Source organism: Rhopalosiphum padi, chromosome 3 (assembly GCF_020882245.1).
Source record: "Rhopalosiphum padi isolate XX-2018 chromosome 3, ASM2088224v1, whole genome shotgun sequence".
Taxonomy (NCBI): Eukaryota; Metazoa; Arthropoda; class Insecta; order Hemiptera; family Aphididae; genus Rhopalosiphum; species Rhopalosiphum padi.
The window spans coordinates 28,278,294-28,291,974 of record NC_083599.1 but is presented as its reverse complement, the minus strand read 5'-3'; the positions used below and the strand labels follow the sequence as shown (position 1 = coordinate 28,291,974).

Here is a 13,681-nt window from a genome sequence, read left to right as displayed (position 1 = left end):
TTTTACAATTTTTAGTATATAAATAAATAAAAACTAAGTGTATACCTATTATAATTTGGTAAATGCATAAATAAATCAATAAATATAAATACTAATTTAAAAAAAATATGTATTTATTAACGTATATAAAAAAAATCATTAAAACTGTTAAGAGACCGTGGCCAGTTTAGTAACCGAGTTTCCATAAAAATTATTTGGTGACCCCTGTTAGAATAGGTGGCGAACTGGCAATATACTCATGAGTGTATAATATTGTTTACTGAAATAAATGGTTATCAATAATTAAATATATCATAACACGATATCAGTATTATTTGTACAACGCTCAGAAGTAACAATATTAATATAATATGTATCATAATTCATAGCCCATAGGTAACGGCGTAAATTGGGTGGGGAGGGGGGGGAGGAAAGGAGGCCATTGCCCCTCTAGAATAAATTATGAGCAAGTAGGTAATATAACCATCATCAATAATATATTGATATATAACTATATATTAGCCTCCAAATAAATTTCCAAGTTACGCTCATGCCCATAATATATAGTAACAAAGGTACTCATAATATTTAATTCATAATAAAATAAATATTTATAATATTTTATATGAATACTGATGTTACAAATTTACAATACACAAGAATGCTGAAAAGTGAAAATATGAATAAATAAAACTGTATTCTTTCCATTACATAACAAACAGAGATACACGTTGCCAACATTCAATCTATATGGGATTGTGGATATTGGATATGGTCTTAAATTTTAGGGTCTACTACTTAATATCCTTGAGTCAGATGACCGATTTGTTGATTTTCTGAACCATGAATGAATTGATTTTACAATGCTATATTTTTATTATTATAGGTTTCTGAAGAAATTTAACTTTTAACTAGTAGAAATATGTTTCAATTTTAACTTAGTAGATGGTTCTTTATAGAAAATCGTATTTAGTTTGTAGTCAAAAATAAAAAATTCCCATTACTTGTCAAAATGATAGAAAATTACGTAAAAAAAAAAATACATAACATTTGAATTAACAATAAATTAAATTTTTAAATAATTTAAATAATTGTTTGGTTATTGTAATAACCAAAATAAGAGTGTCTTCGTTCATAATTGCTTTTCATGGTATACAATGATTTATCATTAAATTCAAATACAACACTACCATTACAGTGACCTACTCAATAATGACAATAATAAAATACACTTAAAGATATTTAACTGTACAGCAGAGCGGTGACTAAAACCATAGATTAAAAATATAGTAATTTAATATGCTTAAACTTAGTTAATGGTTTTTTTTTTTTTTACTTTTGTACATATTTAGCCATATAGTTGAGTACCTATTCAATTAATCAACCTCATTCTAAGTTTGGAATGGAGTTGCTGCTAATAAAACAGTACTAAGATATCGAAAAATAACAATTTCAAATATACTTTTGAATTTTTGACCTCTCCAAGAAATATTTAAAGAACATATCAAATTTTGTTAGATTAAAAATTAAATACATCACAAATGTGTCAAGTTACTATTAAATTTCTTAAAGTAATAGAGGAAAATAATAAAAACTGTTAATACAATTAATACATTATTATTATTATTTTGTTTTCACTGAAATGGTATTGCTTATTGTTTGAATTCGTTAAAACAATAAAATACCATGAAAAAATCATAAAGGCAAGTCAACGAATGTTCAAAACTTAATTTATGAATATTTATGGATCCGGTTAAATGTTGTAAATATGAATTGTGATATAATATTAGCTGGTAAATATTACACAAACATAATATAACAACAATATAAGTATTAAATGAAAAAAATAAATAAAAATAACGCCCATAACTGTATTGAAAACAATAAAAACAAATGTAAATAAAACAAAAATGAGTAATAATTTTAATAACTAAAATATTTTTTATACATTTTTGTCTTAAGTATTATTCCTTAATCTTTAGATAGAAATAAATATAACACTATTTGTCTTATACTTTGTAAATGAATCACTTTAATGTCATTTATAAAAATTGCATTACATATTATAATATATTATATTCTAAATAAATAAAATATAGAGTAAAATAGTAATTTTTGGTTTTATTATTATCTTTAGTATAATCAAACCAATATTTTAAAATACAATAATGCAGTCTGGTCAGTACCTGTAAATCAATTTTCCAGCGTTATAATAGTTATTTTAAACATTGATAAAAATGTTTATAATTTTAAAATTGTATACATAATTTTATAGTTTTTTTCCAGATGACATAAATTGGCGAAATAGTTGAGATGACATGAGTGAAAATATGTGGTCTAATTTTGATTTAAAAATATTGTACTATCATCATTTAGCGTGAAACATGTTAATAAGGACAACAATTAATCAACTTATGGGTAAAATAACAATCATAATATAGAAACCTGAAACACCCTCATCTTTGATTTTTCCTTTAACAATGAATTTATTTTAATTCCGTATATGAAAATATTTTAGCATACCTAATGAACATATTTCAATTTCTTAGATTTTGATGTATTACTTAAAGAGTTTCCTGTGGAAATATAAACTTTTATTAATTATAATTTATAAATTGCTTAAAAATCATTCTCCTTAGAATACAAAATTGAAAAATTACTCGTTCAAATTTTATTTTAATACAATAACATTTTTAGAATAATGATCCACTAAATAATTTTTGGTAGTAAAAAGGGGTTGTCATTTAAAAACAGATATTCATAATTCCATAGGACACTAGACAAATATTATAAAAAAAAATCTTAAGAATTGAAAATATGTTTTTTAAGTATATTTAAAAATTCTAAAAACAGATGATTTCGAATAAAACTATAATTTAAGGAAAAATCAAGGTTAGCTTACTAAAGAATTTAATTGTTATGTTGTTTATTTATTGATACAAAAAAAATAATTTTAAAACTAGAATTTCATGGTTCAAAAAATATGTATAGTTTAACAAATTAAGCATTTTGTTGATAAATTGGTATATTATAATATAATATAGTATCAGGCAATTTAAAATTTATTATAGCGATAGCGCAAAAAAAATTTCACGCTAAACAACAATACTTTATAATTATTATATAGTAGTCATAATAAATATAACATAATATATAATAAATAATATAATATTAGATATATTTAATTTTATTAATCACCTAATATAATTATTGTCAAACAAATCACATTCACTCATATTCTTACCAAATGTATAACTTTTTTAAATTATTTCCTCATCTGAAATCAATATGCGTGTGTGTTCATTTGCATGGATGTTACGGTCAATCAATTTTTGTGAGTGTACCAAAGGTTCATCGTACTCGCCACTAGACGAACGGCTTTTATAAAGTATAGGACCTGTATACGGTGTCGCAGCGTTATCTAACAATATATTATTACTTCCTTCTTGTAAGCGTACTGAACATAATCTAGACCGAGCTGATAATTTTAGTCCACTATCAGAGGAATCTGTTAAAGATACAGAGTTTTCAAAATATGATGACAATTCGGGTTCTGATACTAGAGACTCTGAACTTTTAGTAGTCATTGGTTGTTTACTATATTTAGTGAAGGTGCGAACTCGCTTATCAGAGGAATCAGTTTGAGGTGAATGGCATTCTTGTTGGTCTGTATTAAGATCGCCACTCTTGTTAGAACATGAACAAGTAGAACAGTGTCGTTGAGTTAACCGCTCTTTGACTCTTTCTTCTAGAACTTTTGCTAAGATTGCTGCTGAAACACTGTTCACAGGTTGCGCTGAACCTTCTTCAGCATCTTTTGATGACTTTATTTCTTTATCTAGAAAAAAAAAAAAAAAATATTATTTTTTGTTATTATAAAAGCATATAATATGCATGTTTCATATTATGTTTACATTTATTACTGTTATTAATTAGTGTTGGTCATTGTGTTTGGAATAGATAGTGCAATTAGGATTCATACATGAAATGAACAAATCTTACTCATATAAATTGTGCTATTCTATTTTTCTATTACGATTAACCCACACATATACAATACATTAAATGATTTAATCAACAGGACATATGTATAAGTTAATAATAGTGACCAGGATGTATATATGAAACATTTTAGGTAACATACCGAGAAATTTTGTAACCTCCAATGCACTCGATGGATAGTTTTTTTTATGATTAAAAAAAAATAAAACAGTAAAATGTTTTAAACATATTTATATCATATTTGTATTTTGTATAAATACATTTACTTGAACAATTGACAAAAAAGCTAAATTTATAGCTGTAGAGTATATTACAATAATTAATATTATCAGCTATTCAAGAATGAATTACAAATAACATAGTTTAAGTTTAACTGTTAAACATAAGATATGTATAAATATGTTAATTATCTCAATTTGTAATAAGATAGCTTACATCAAAACATGTTTAACTATTTTTTCTTGTACTAAGCGCCTTGTATTTCAATAATTTATCCCTTTGGAAACTGTATTAATATTAAAAAAATCCAACACTCATTACAATATAATAAAAAATTAAAATTATTTTAAAAATTACCATTACTCAATGAATAAACCATTGCTGTCGGAGGAAATGTAGGAATTGGTACTTTTATAGTTTTTCCTTCTGATTTCTGTGCTATGTTACCATTGCCATCTGACATTCTACGTTGTTTGCTAAAAATATAACTTCGAACTTTGGATTGTATTTCACTTGGTAGCTATAAACATAATAAAAATATTATATTATAACATTTATAACAACAAATATTCAATTTTGCACTTTTGTATCATAAGTTTAAAATGTTATAAGTAGTGTAGTCATACAAAATAATAATTTTCAAAGCTGTAGATTAAGTTTATGATTGTCAAATGGTATGTCACAAGGTATAGTCATGTGTCACATTTTTTTTATATAACTTATAATACACTTTGGTCATAGAATAAGTAACAGAATAAAATAATATATGATATTACTAACGTTGTTATGATACAGTGTAGTAACAGTATTGATATTTTATCAGTATAATATAGATTTAAAACTAATAAATTATCAAACTTAAAATATTTAGATATACAAATAAACATTAAATGAGTAAAAGTTTATCAACCTATGTTCAGTCTACTAATCTCAAGTATTATACAGATATTTTTCTTGATTAAATAATACTTTGATTATTTAATATATGTTAATAAACTGTTTAATTTTTAATGAATTAAACTTGTATTTTTTTGCTATTTCAAAGTGATAGTACATAAAATAAAAATAATAATTAATATGATACATTTGTAATTGATATTATTTGAAAAATTGATTAACTATTCTAAAATAAATATGTTGTCATTTATTTGGATTTAAGCTAGGGTAGTTTTGAAAAAAAGGTTATGAACCACTGGATTACATAGCCAAAATAAGTTCTACGAGAGAAATTTATTTGCAAAATAAATAAATAAAAATATAGTTAAAATAAAATAAATATCTTAAGATCATAAAACTCATTAATTATTTAGATTACATTTTTTTTTGTTACATATATATATCGGGTAAAGACGATTATAAATACATGTGACACAAAATAATAAGTATTACAATATTTACATTTACTTACGTTATCATATTTTTGAGAAACAAAATGGGATGGTTTACACTGAAGTAACTGGATGGCAATATTAAGATCGTTTTTATACCTCTCCTGTAATAAATAAATTCACACAATTAAAAATATATTTGTTATATTATTAATTATAGGCAGATATTATTTAATTTAAAATAATGAAATAATGTAAAATATTGTATTTAAAACTATATTAATAATTCAATAATAGTTATAGGTACATAAAATAATTAATTTAATAATAGTTTGCTCATAATATTAATAATTTAATAAAATTGTTTTTATAATAAATTATTATATACAGGCAGTACAAATGAAAAATAATTATAATTTATCTATTACTTAATAAATGGTAAATCTTAATTAAATTAAATTATTTTAAATAATATGAGTTTAACATAGTTTTCATAGGAAGTTTTAAATTTTTATGTGTTTACCATTTAGTTATCTCTACAATTTTTTATTAGTTACCTAATTAAATTTTCAAATATTATGGATATCAAGTATTTTGTAAAAATATTTCTTTTATGATTTCATTAATAAAAAATATTGACTAATTTTTTAATAATTTAACTTACATTTTCATCATTCAATTGATTCAGTTGAAATTGTTGGTCAACCAGTTTTTGAGATATTATTGTAATTTCTGAGTTTAATACATTCTTTTCTGATTCAGTTTTGTCAACAAGTAACAATAATTTATCTTCAAGACTTTGGTTAACACGTTGAACTCTCTTATGTGATTCTAATAATCTAAATAAAAAATAATTTATTTACAAAACATATTATAACCAATAGGTGTACCTATCAACAATTCATTGTTTACAATAACTATTTACAAAGTCTTATGTTATCAAATAACATGGCTATTTTCAAAACATTCATTAAGTTAGATATAATAGATATCAATAGATACTGTCTAAATTCATTGGTTAAGTATGAAAAATAAAATTTGACATTTAAAAATTATTAATATAATATGATGTTATTGTTTATTTATTCATATTAATATAATAAAAATTTGTAGGTAATTACCTAGAATATTTGTCTTGCCATATTAATATTTCATCTGTTAACGCAGCATATTCGCCATGAGGAAATTTTTCAGCTTCACAAAGAAAATTAGTCTCCATGTTGACGATGTGATTTTCTCTTTCTAATAGTTTTTGTTTTAAATTTTCAATTTCAGCATGTAAATGTAAGCTAGTCTGCTCGCAGCTACAGTCCTAAACATAAATATATTAAGTTTGGTTAAGATAAAATGATTGATTTATTAACTAAAAAAAAAAAAATAAGTTACAAGCAATTAGAACAAATTATTATGATTATGTAATAAACTTATTTATTAAGATTTTTTTTTATAGTAATTTTGTTGAATGAATTTCAAATGAAAACATTGTTGCTGTGTAATAACTAACAATCTATAACATAATATATTTTAGTACGTGAGCACCTATGAAACATAATTATAACAGGTAGATATATAATACGGGAATAAAATGTAAATAATGATGTATCGGAGAAAATAAAATTAATAGACAATTGGACATATGGTACGAAAAATAATATATTTCAAGGATTAAGTTTTGGCTAGGTACTATAACTCTAGGTACATCGATAAAATATAATACCGAGGAACTTTAGCTGCTCAGGATATAGGTACACTCGGACAAAGTCAAAAACCGAAAAAAATGTAAGAATGAAAATATGAAACTATCTGTCAACGGAAATGACACACAAACAACCGACCCGCCGAGTGCGATCGTAGAGCCCATCGTAAGACTACGCCGGCCACAGTCGCACGGGATTATTATCATCATTACTGCTGTACTCACATTTTTGGCTGGGGCGCGCACGGCCATCGGTGCTAAGAGTGCGCGAGCGGAGTGACGAGGATTTCTCGCACGCGAGCAGCGACGACGGGAGCGAATAACAGTGACCAACGGCTACCGTCGGAAGTGGGACGACGCCACGGCGGCGAATAACGTGCACGTCCGAACGTCGACGTTCGGTGTCCGTGTGTGACGACGAGCGCCGCGCGTCGCCGGAGCGAGAGGAGCACGTCGAGTCGGCGGCGGCGGCGGCGGCGGCGACAAGCACAAGCGCGCACGCACACGTGCGCGCGCAAAGGGCTGCCCAGTAGGACGGACGACCCTGCGGATTGACGACGGCGGCGGCGGCGATCGTGTCAACGCCGAAACGACAAACGGAGACGATAGTAATGTTTTTAATAATAACAGTATTGTGGTCGTCGATGTTGTTGTTGTTGTTGTTGTTGATGTCGTATCAGTCGCGAAAGGTTGTATTATAAAACTGTGATAACGCGCGATACCGATGTGTAGTACACGGTATTATCACACAGTATTATAGCTCGCGGTATCTGCGGTATATTACTCAATTATTGCCCACTACGCGCCGCGTATAAAATTGCAACGTCGTTGTCGTTGTCACTGCGTTTGCGGTGTTTACGTGGTGACTATAAAACGGTGTCAATTCCACCGCGGTCACGATTGTATTTTTGTTGGTAATAATATTAGTACCTTGGCGAATATCCGTGGATTTGCGACTGTTTTATGACGTTACCGCGACGTGATCGCGGTAAGTATAGGTGATTGTAATAGACTTGCAAAGACGTCTGGTCCGGCCGCGCATTATTAATTACACGTCATAATAATAATATATTCATATTTATTATTTCACTTAATAATCACAGACCCGCGGCCAAGTCAATCGGTAGGTAAGTTATTAGGTACCACCTACCTATCGACCTACCTATTTACCGTATTTACACTTTCGTCTGTTGTCTCAGTTGTCCGTCTCCGTATCTCTCGTTTGGAATTGTTTTGCTGTAAATTCGACATATTATACTAATTAATATTTATGATGTTTGGGTGAAACGATTTCACTACAGTTGTAGTCATTAGCGACCGCCTCCTCCAGCTCTAAAACAACCACCGGACGATGAGCAGGTAGCGACTAATATTTTCAACTGTTTGCTATATTATGAAAACGATATTACCATGATTTTATTGTACTTAAGGTTGGGAAAGCTTGAACCTTAAATTCAGACGTGGTGAGATAGTTGGCTAATAGATGCATTGGGCAATAATCGATAAGTTATAATACTTATAGTTAATCTAATATACCACATAAGTACACAATCATAATTAGATCGTGGATTTTTATGAAATTGTACCATCACTACCATCTATATTGTTTTTAGTTTAACATATTGTATATCATCTATTTATAAACCAACTTTTGTCCAAAAATCTTTACGATATAGTTTTAAGCTAACGACAACCATTTTTTTGCATATCATTGTAGACTATGGCTGTATTATTCAATTTTAATTGCGTACAACATTTTGTGTTTATAAATATATTGTTTTTTTTTTTAAACATTATCGTGTTCATAATCTTCTCAAGAAATTTCGCTAAAAAATATTTTCTGATTTACATTTATAAGTTGTAGCCTGTAATCAATAATTATAAAATAAACGAGGTAGATTACTTTTTATAGTGTGCAAAATTCCGTGATCTAATCATATTATACTATATTTTAATGTTTCGATCTCAGCGTTCAGCAGAATACGATAAGATGAGAGTCGACGTGGTCGTTCACACTGATTTTGTCGACGTTAACGAAAAACAACCGTATTTAATCGTAGTTACGCTAATAATTGGCATTCAGCCATTCACATATTTTACACAGTCACGCATATACATATACATATGTAATATACATATATTGGTGTTTTACGACGTGCAGTTGTCGTCGAGTTATTGTCGACGTATCCATGGGCAAAAAAAAAAAATAATAATAATACAGTTATCTGCTACTGTTATCTCGTTTCTATGGTCCTACCTGCCCTACCGAAAACAAGTCGAGAATCGAGTTTCTGTTTCAATAGCCCATTCTCGTTATCACTCGTCTCTGTATCCGTCGTCAACGATTTCTTCTCTATATCTACACGAGGTGACCCATTCACGATTCACCCAACATACCGCGGAACAGTCTGTGGATTCTAAAATGCATAATAATATGTATTATGTGTATATACCGGGTGATCTATTTAACGCAAAACACTTTACACTTATTATTTCAAAAACTATCAAAATTTTTTTTACATAATAATATATTGTAATGTAATATTTTGTTGAAACACTACATTTTTATAAAAATTATAATTTTTTTAATTAAAACATGAACTTTTAATTTTTTTTGTCTTAAGCGGAAAATGTTTGGAATACTTCGATATAATATAATAAAAATTGAAATCTGGACGAGTAAATTTATGATTTGTATTATGGCGCCCCTTAGGTTGTTGGTCCACTACTCCGTTAATACTGTAGTGGGCCAGCAACTAGTCGTCGAAATATTTCTAAGTGTCGTTTATTTAATTAATTGAAAATATTTTAAGTCCAAATAATAGATTTCTGATGTAGACTGACGTGAATGTGCTTGCGCTAACTCTGGTAAATCACGTCTGCAGGAGTCCTCTCCAGGGCCCCCTTATATAGTTAGTGTCTCCCGACCTACTACCCATGTATCCTCTGGCCTAATCCTAAGTGCGTCATTTGTTCTCACACTATTACGCATTTAAGGATGCCATGCGATGATTAATCTCAATATGACATACGATGGCGATCTGCCCACACACAGGTGGTCAACCGCAATCACTGTGTCCGAGTTCCCAGAACTCGAAATGTGATTAAAAATATGTTTATAATATATAATTGTAGGCCTATTGTTGGGTTAGGTTAATGCATCGCTGGATTTGTTCATCTCCCAGTCCCGAGGGTTAGAGTCAAAAGTGGTTTTTGTTATTGTTTTTAGACCTGACACAATACCGTTTTGGTACGATAACTACCCCTCTCGCATTATTTGGTAGTATGTTTATTTCTACGTCGTAGTATTCTTTATTTTGTACTATATTATTGGTATAGGACATCAGAGCACGTAGCAATACTTTTAACGCTTTTAACTAGACCTCGGATTTCATAGCACTAAAAAAATCATTCAATATACGCTGTTATATATATTAAAAATAGTGAAATATATAAACAAATAAAATTATATTATTGGAACAAATGCAGTTTAGTGCGAGGGGGCACTAAACTGCATTTATGTCAAATAATTGAAGATTAGACGTGTAAAACCATTATTTTCTACTATTGATTAAATTATGGTTTACATAAAAATAATTTACAGCTAAATTTTTCCAGTCATTTAAATCATTTAATATAATTTAATTAATTCACTTATTTTCTTTAGGTATTCTTATTCTTATTTATTTTATCTAATTTTGAAATGTCAATTAGTAAAATTGATAATGTACGTAAAAGTTTTAAGTTCTCATGAATAATGCTTGTGAATTATAACAAAATAACGGTATTTATGCAATGTTTTCATAATTTGAACTTAAAATGTCTATAAAGAAAAAATATGCTTAAATATTTTTTTAAATTTTGGTTTTTATTATGAACTACTTATAAGTTATAAGAAATAATTAAAATTATAATATAAATAGATAAAATGTCTACAATAATTCATTTTGAAATTATAATTAAATTAAATAATAATAAAAAAAATAATGTTGTCGATTACTTATAGGTAGTTTAGCAAACAATTCCCGTGTTTCCTTGATTTTCTTGATTATCAAGGAAAGTACTGGAATATTTTTACTTTTAATCCCCTCAAAGTACCAAATCGATCCTATTTTCTATTAGAAATTACCCCTAGAGAAAATAAGTATTTTTACTGACTCAAAAGGTAATGGTAGACAGATAAAAAAAAACACACCATTGTAAATTAATGCATTCATCGAAGCCGCTCAAAATCTAAAAATAATCTATACAGTTTTTGAGGAATGATATTATGATTATATTTTAGTTGTTGTTTATACCTACTGAATTTGATGGATTACGCAATAATGAATAATAATTGAACTTACTAAATACATTGCAATTATTTTAGTTTCTATGATTCTTTTATATTATAATAACATGTTTTTTCTTTCGTATTATTTAATATTTGTATTGTGTAATAACTAATAATACATGGTTAAATGTTTTACCTACCTACTTTTAATTTCTAGAATGATATATAATGCATATTATGTGCATTATTAGATAATATTATAGGTAGATAAATATGTCATCCGATTATTCAAAGCTCGTATATTTGAATACTTTGCTAAACTTTGTCTTTCTATATTAGGTATAATATAATATGGTTTATATATTTATGATTCCGATCTTCAAGTTTACCTATGCTTATTATAATGTTTAAAACTAAAATTTTTAAAATTCTAAACAACTGTATAAAAATAAATAATTTTCAATATATTTAAAAAACATAGTTATATATAATATATAGTTGAAATACGGTACTTACTCGTACATAACGTTTAACTTTTCATCAAAATTTATTGGTTCTTATAGATAATATAAATAATTTGCTATAATTATAATAAGTATAAGTATCTACTATCTACATAATTGTGCCTACAGTTTTCACCACTGATGACAATTACTAAAAATCAACTTTCTAATGTTCCGCAATCCACATATTATGCGTTTACTTTTCAATCAATACACCTCAAACGAAACTTTTAAGATAAATTAACTACCTCCAAAAGTGCTTTCGAGAACAGCACATATACACATAAATTGTACATATAACAATTACTCGTTCCAGTGCTCCCGTTAAATAACTTACGTGAAAAACTTACCCAAATTAGATTTAGTGTGGTAATTTATAAATGGTCAAACTTATATCTCAACCTGTCTAATTAATATTAGGTATATACTATATATATATTTTAATTACAAAAATAAAAATAAATAATAATAAGTTATGGAAAAATAATTAGGATAAATCTACAAATAAAATATTAATACTTAATTGGAAAAGGTACATAACAATTCAAAATATATTTAAATTATTTCTAGATGAATCCAAAATTCAATTTAAAATTAATATTTAAAATTTTTGAATGCAATAGAAAGTTGTGGTATATTTACTATTTAAGTATTAGGGTGAATTTATTATTACACTTTTTCACTTAAGTAAACCTACTTAGTTATTGTAAGTTATTTATTTAGATATTTAGATAATAATATTATAGGTAGGTGCTTAAAACATATTATTTAACCAATTATTATTGAAAAAGTTTATTGTCTCACCAAAATGTTTGATTAAAACAAATTAATAATTTTTTTTAAATAAAAAACAATTTCCGTAAATTTTTTACAAATTATTATAACATTTCATATATCATAATAATTAATGAATATTTCAGTAAAATAATTTAAATTAAATATTATACTGATATATAAAAAAATGATTTATAAAAATAATAAGTAGATACATTAATTATATTATTTGTATAAGTGTTATAACTAATAAAAATGAATGCATTTCATAGTACCTAAGTAAGTATTTAAAACATGCATTAAAAAAAAAAAAAAAAAATGATGTAATTATTTACTATTTGGAATATGTCATTTTATAAAACTCTAATAATAATAATAAGAATCGATGAAAATCCCCTATATTGTTATTGAAAAATAAATTTAAAAAGCTACTCACTTTAGTTGTTTATATTATAATATATAGGTACCTACGTAAATATTCGTACGTTGCAGATTTTTAATAATATTTGTTTCAATTTTTTGAACTTTTGATAAATACCGAAAAACACACTATCAATGTCAAATTTTTAACATAAAAAAACTTATCGAGAATTTTGAATTACTTTTTTCAAAGAAAAATTATGATTGTTTATATCAGTATATATCGTAAACAAAATAATAATCCATTAAAGATTTTAACGTTACACTATGCGTATAAATATATAATTAAAAATTGCAAACTAATAAGTAATAAATGTATTTTCAACATATATTGTAGGTATATTATATATAACGGTATAGTATATTATCTTACTTATATACATAAACGTGTTATTATTAATATGGGTGGAAACAAAACAGAATCAAATAATAAATAATAATTAATCATATTTTTATATAATACCTATATACGATATGATCGTATTTC

At 26.6% G+C, this 13,681-nt stretch overlaps 1 protein-coding gene across 3 annotated transcripts; it reads right to left on the bottom strand.

Annotated features, from left to right (window-relative positions):
• Window positions 1-1,879: 1,879 nt before the first annotated feature.
• On the bottom strand, window positions 1,880-7,913 carry LOC132926461 (uncharacterized). 3 transcript variants are annotated; one of them, XM_060990821.1, is made up of 7 exons: window positions 7,450-7,913; window positions 6,650-6,840; window positions 6,193-6,367; window positions 5,609-5,692; window positions 4,558-4,720; window positions 3,578-3,817; window positions 1,880-3,487 (listed from the first exon to the last, which is right to left on the bottom strand). In XM_060990821.1, exons 1-7 carry the CDS (start codon window positions 7,474-7,476, stop codon window positions 3,240-3,242), a joined length of 1,128 nt encoding a protein of 375 aa, XP_060846804.1. In that variant the 5' UTR covers window positions 7,477-7,913; the 3' UTR covers window positions 1,880-3,239. The 3 variants fall into 3 exon arrangements, with proteins under 3 accessions (XP_060846804.1, XP_060846803.1, XP_060846802.1); XM_060990820.1 differs by having other exon boundaries at window positions 1,880-2,165; window positions 3,224-3,817; window positions 7,450-7,912; XM_060990819.1 differs by having other exon boundaries at window positions 1,880-3,817; window positions 7,450-7,912.
• Between the last annotated feature and the right edge of the window lie 5,768 nt (window positions 7,914-13,681).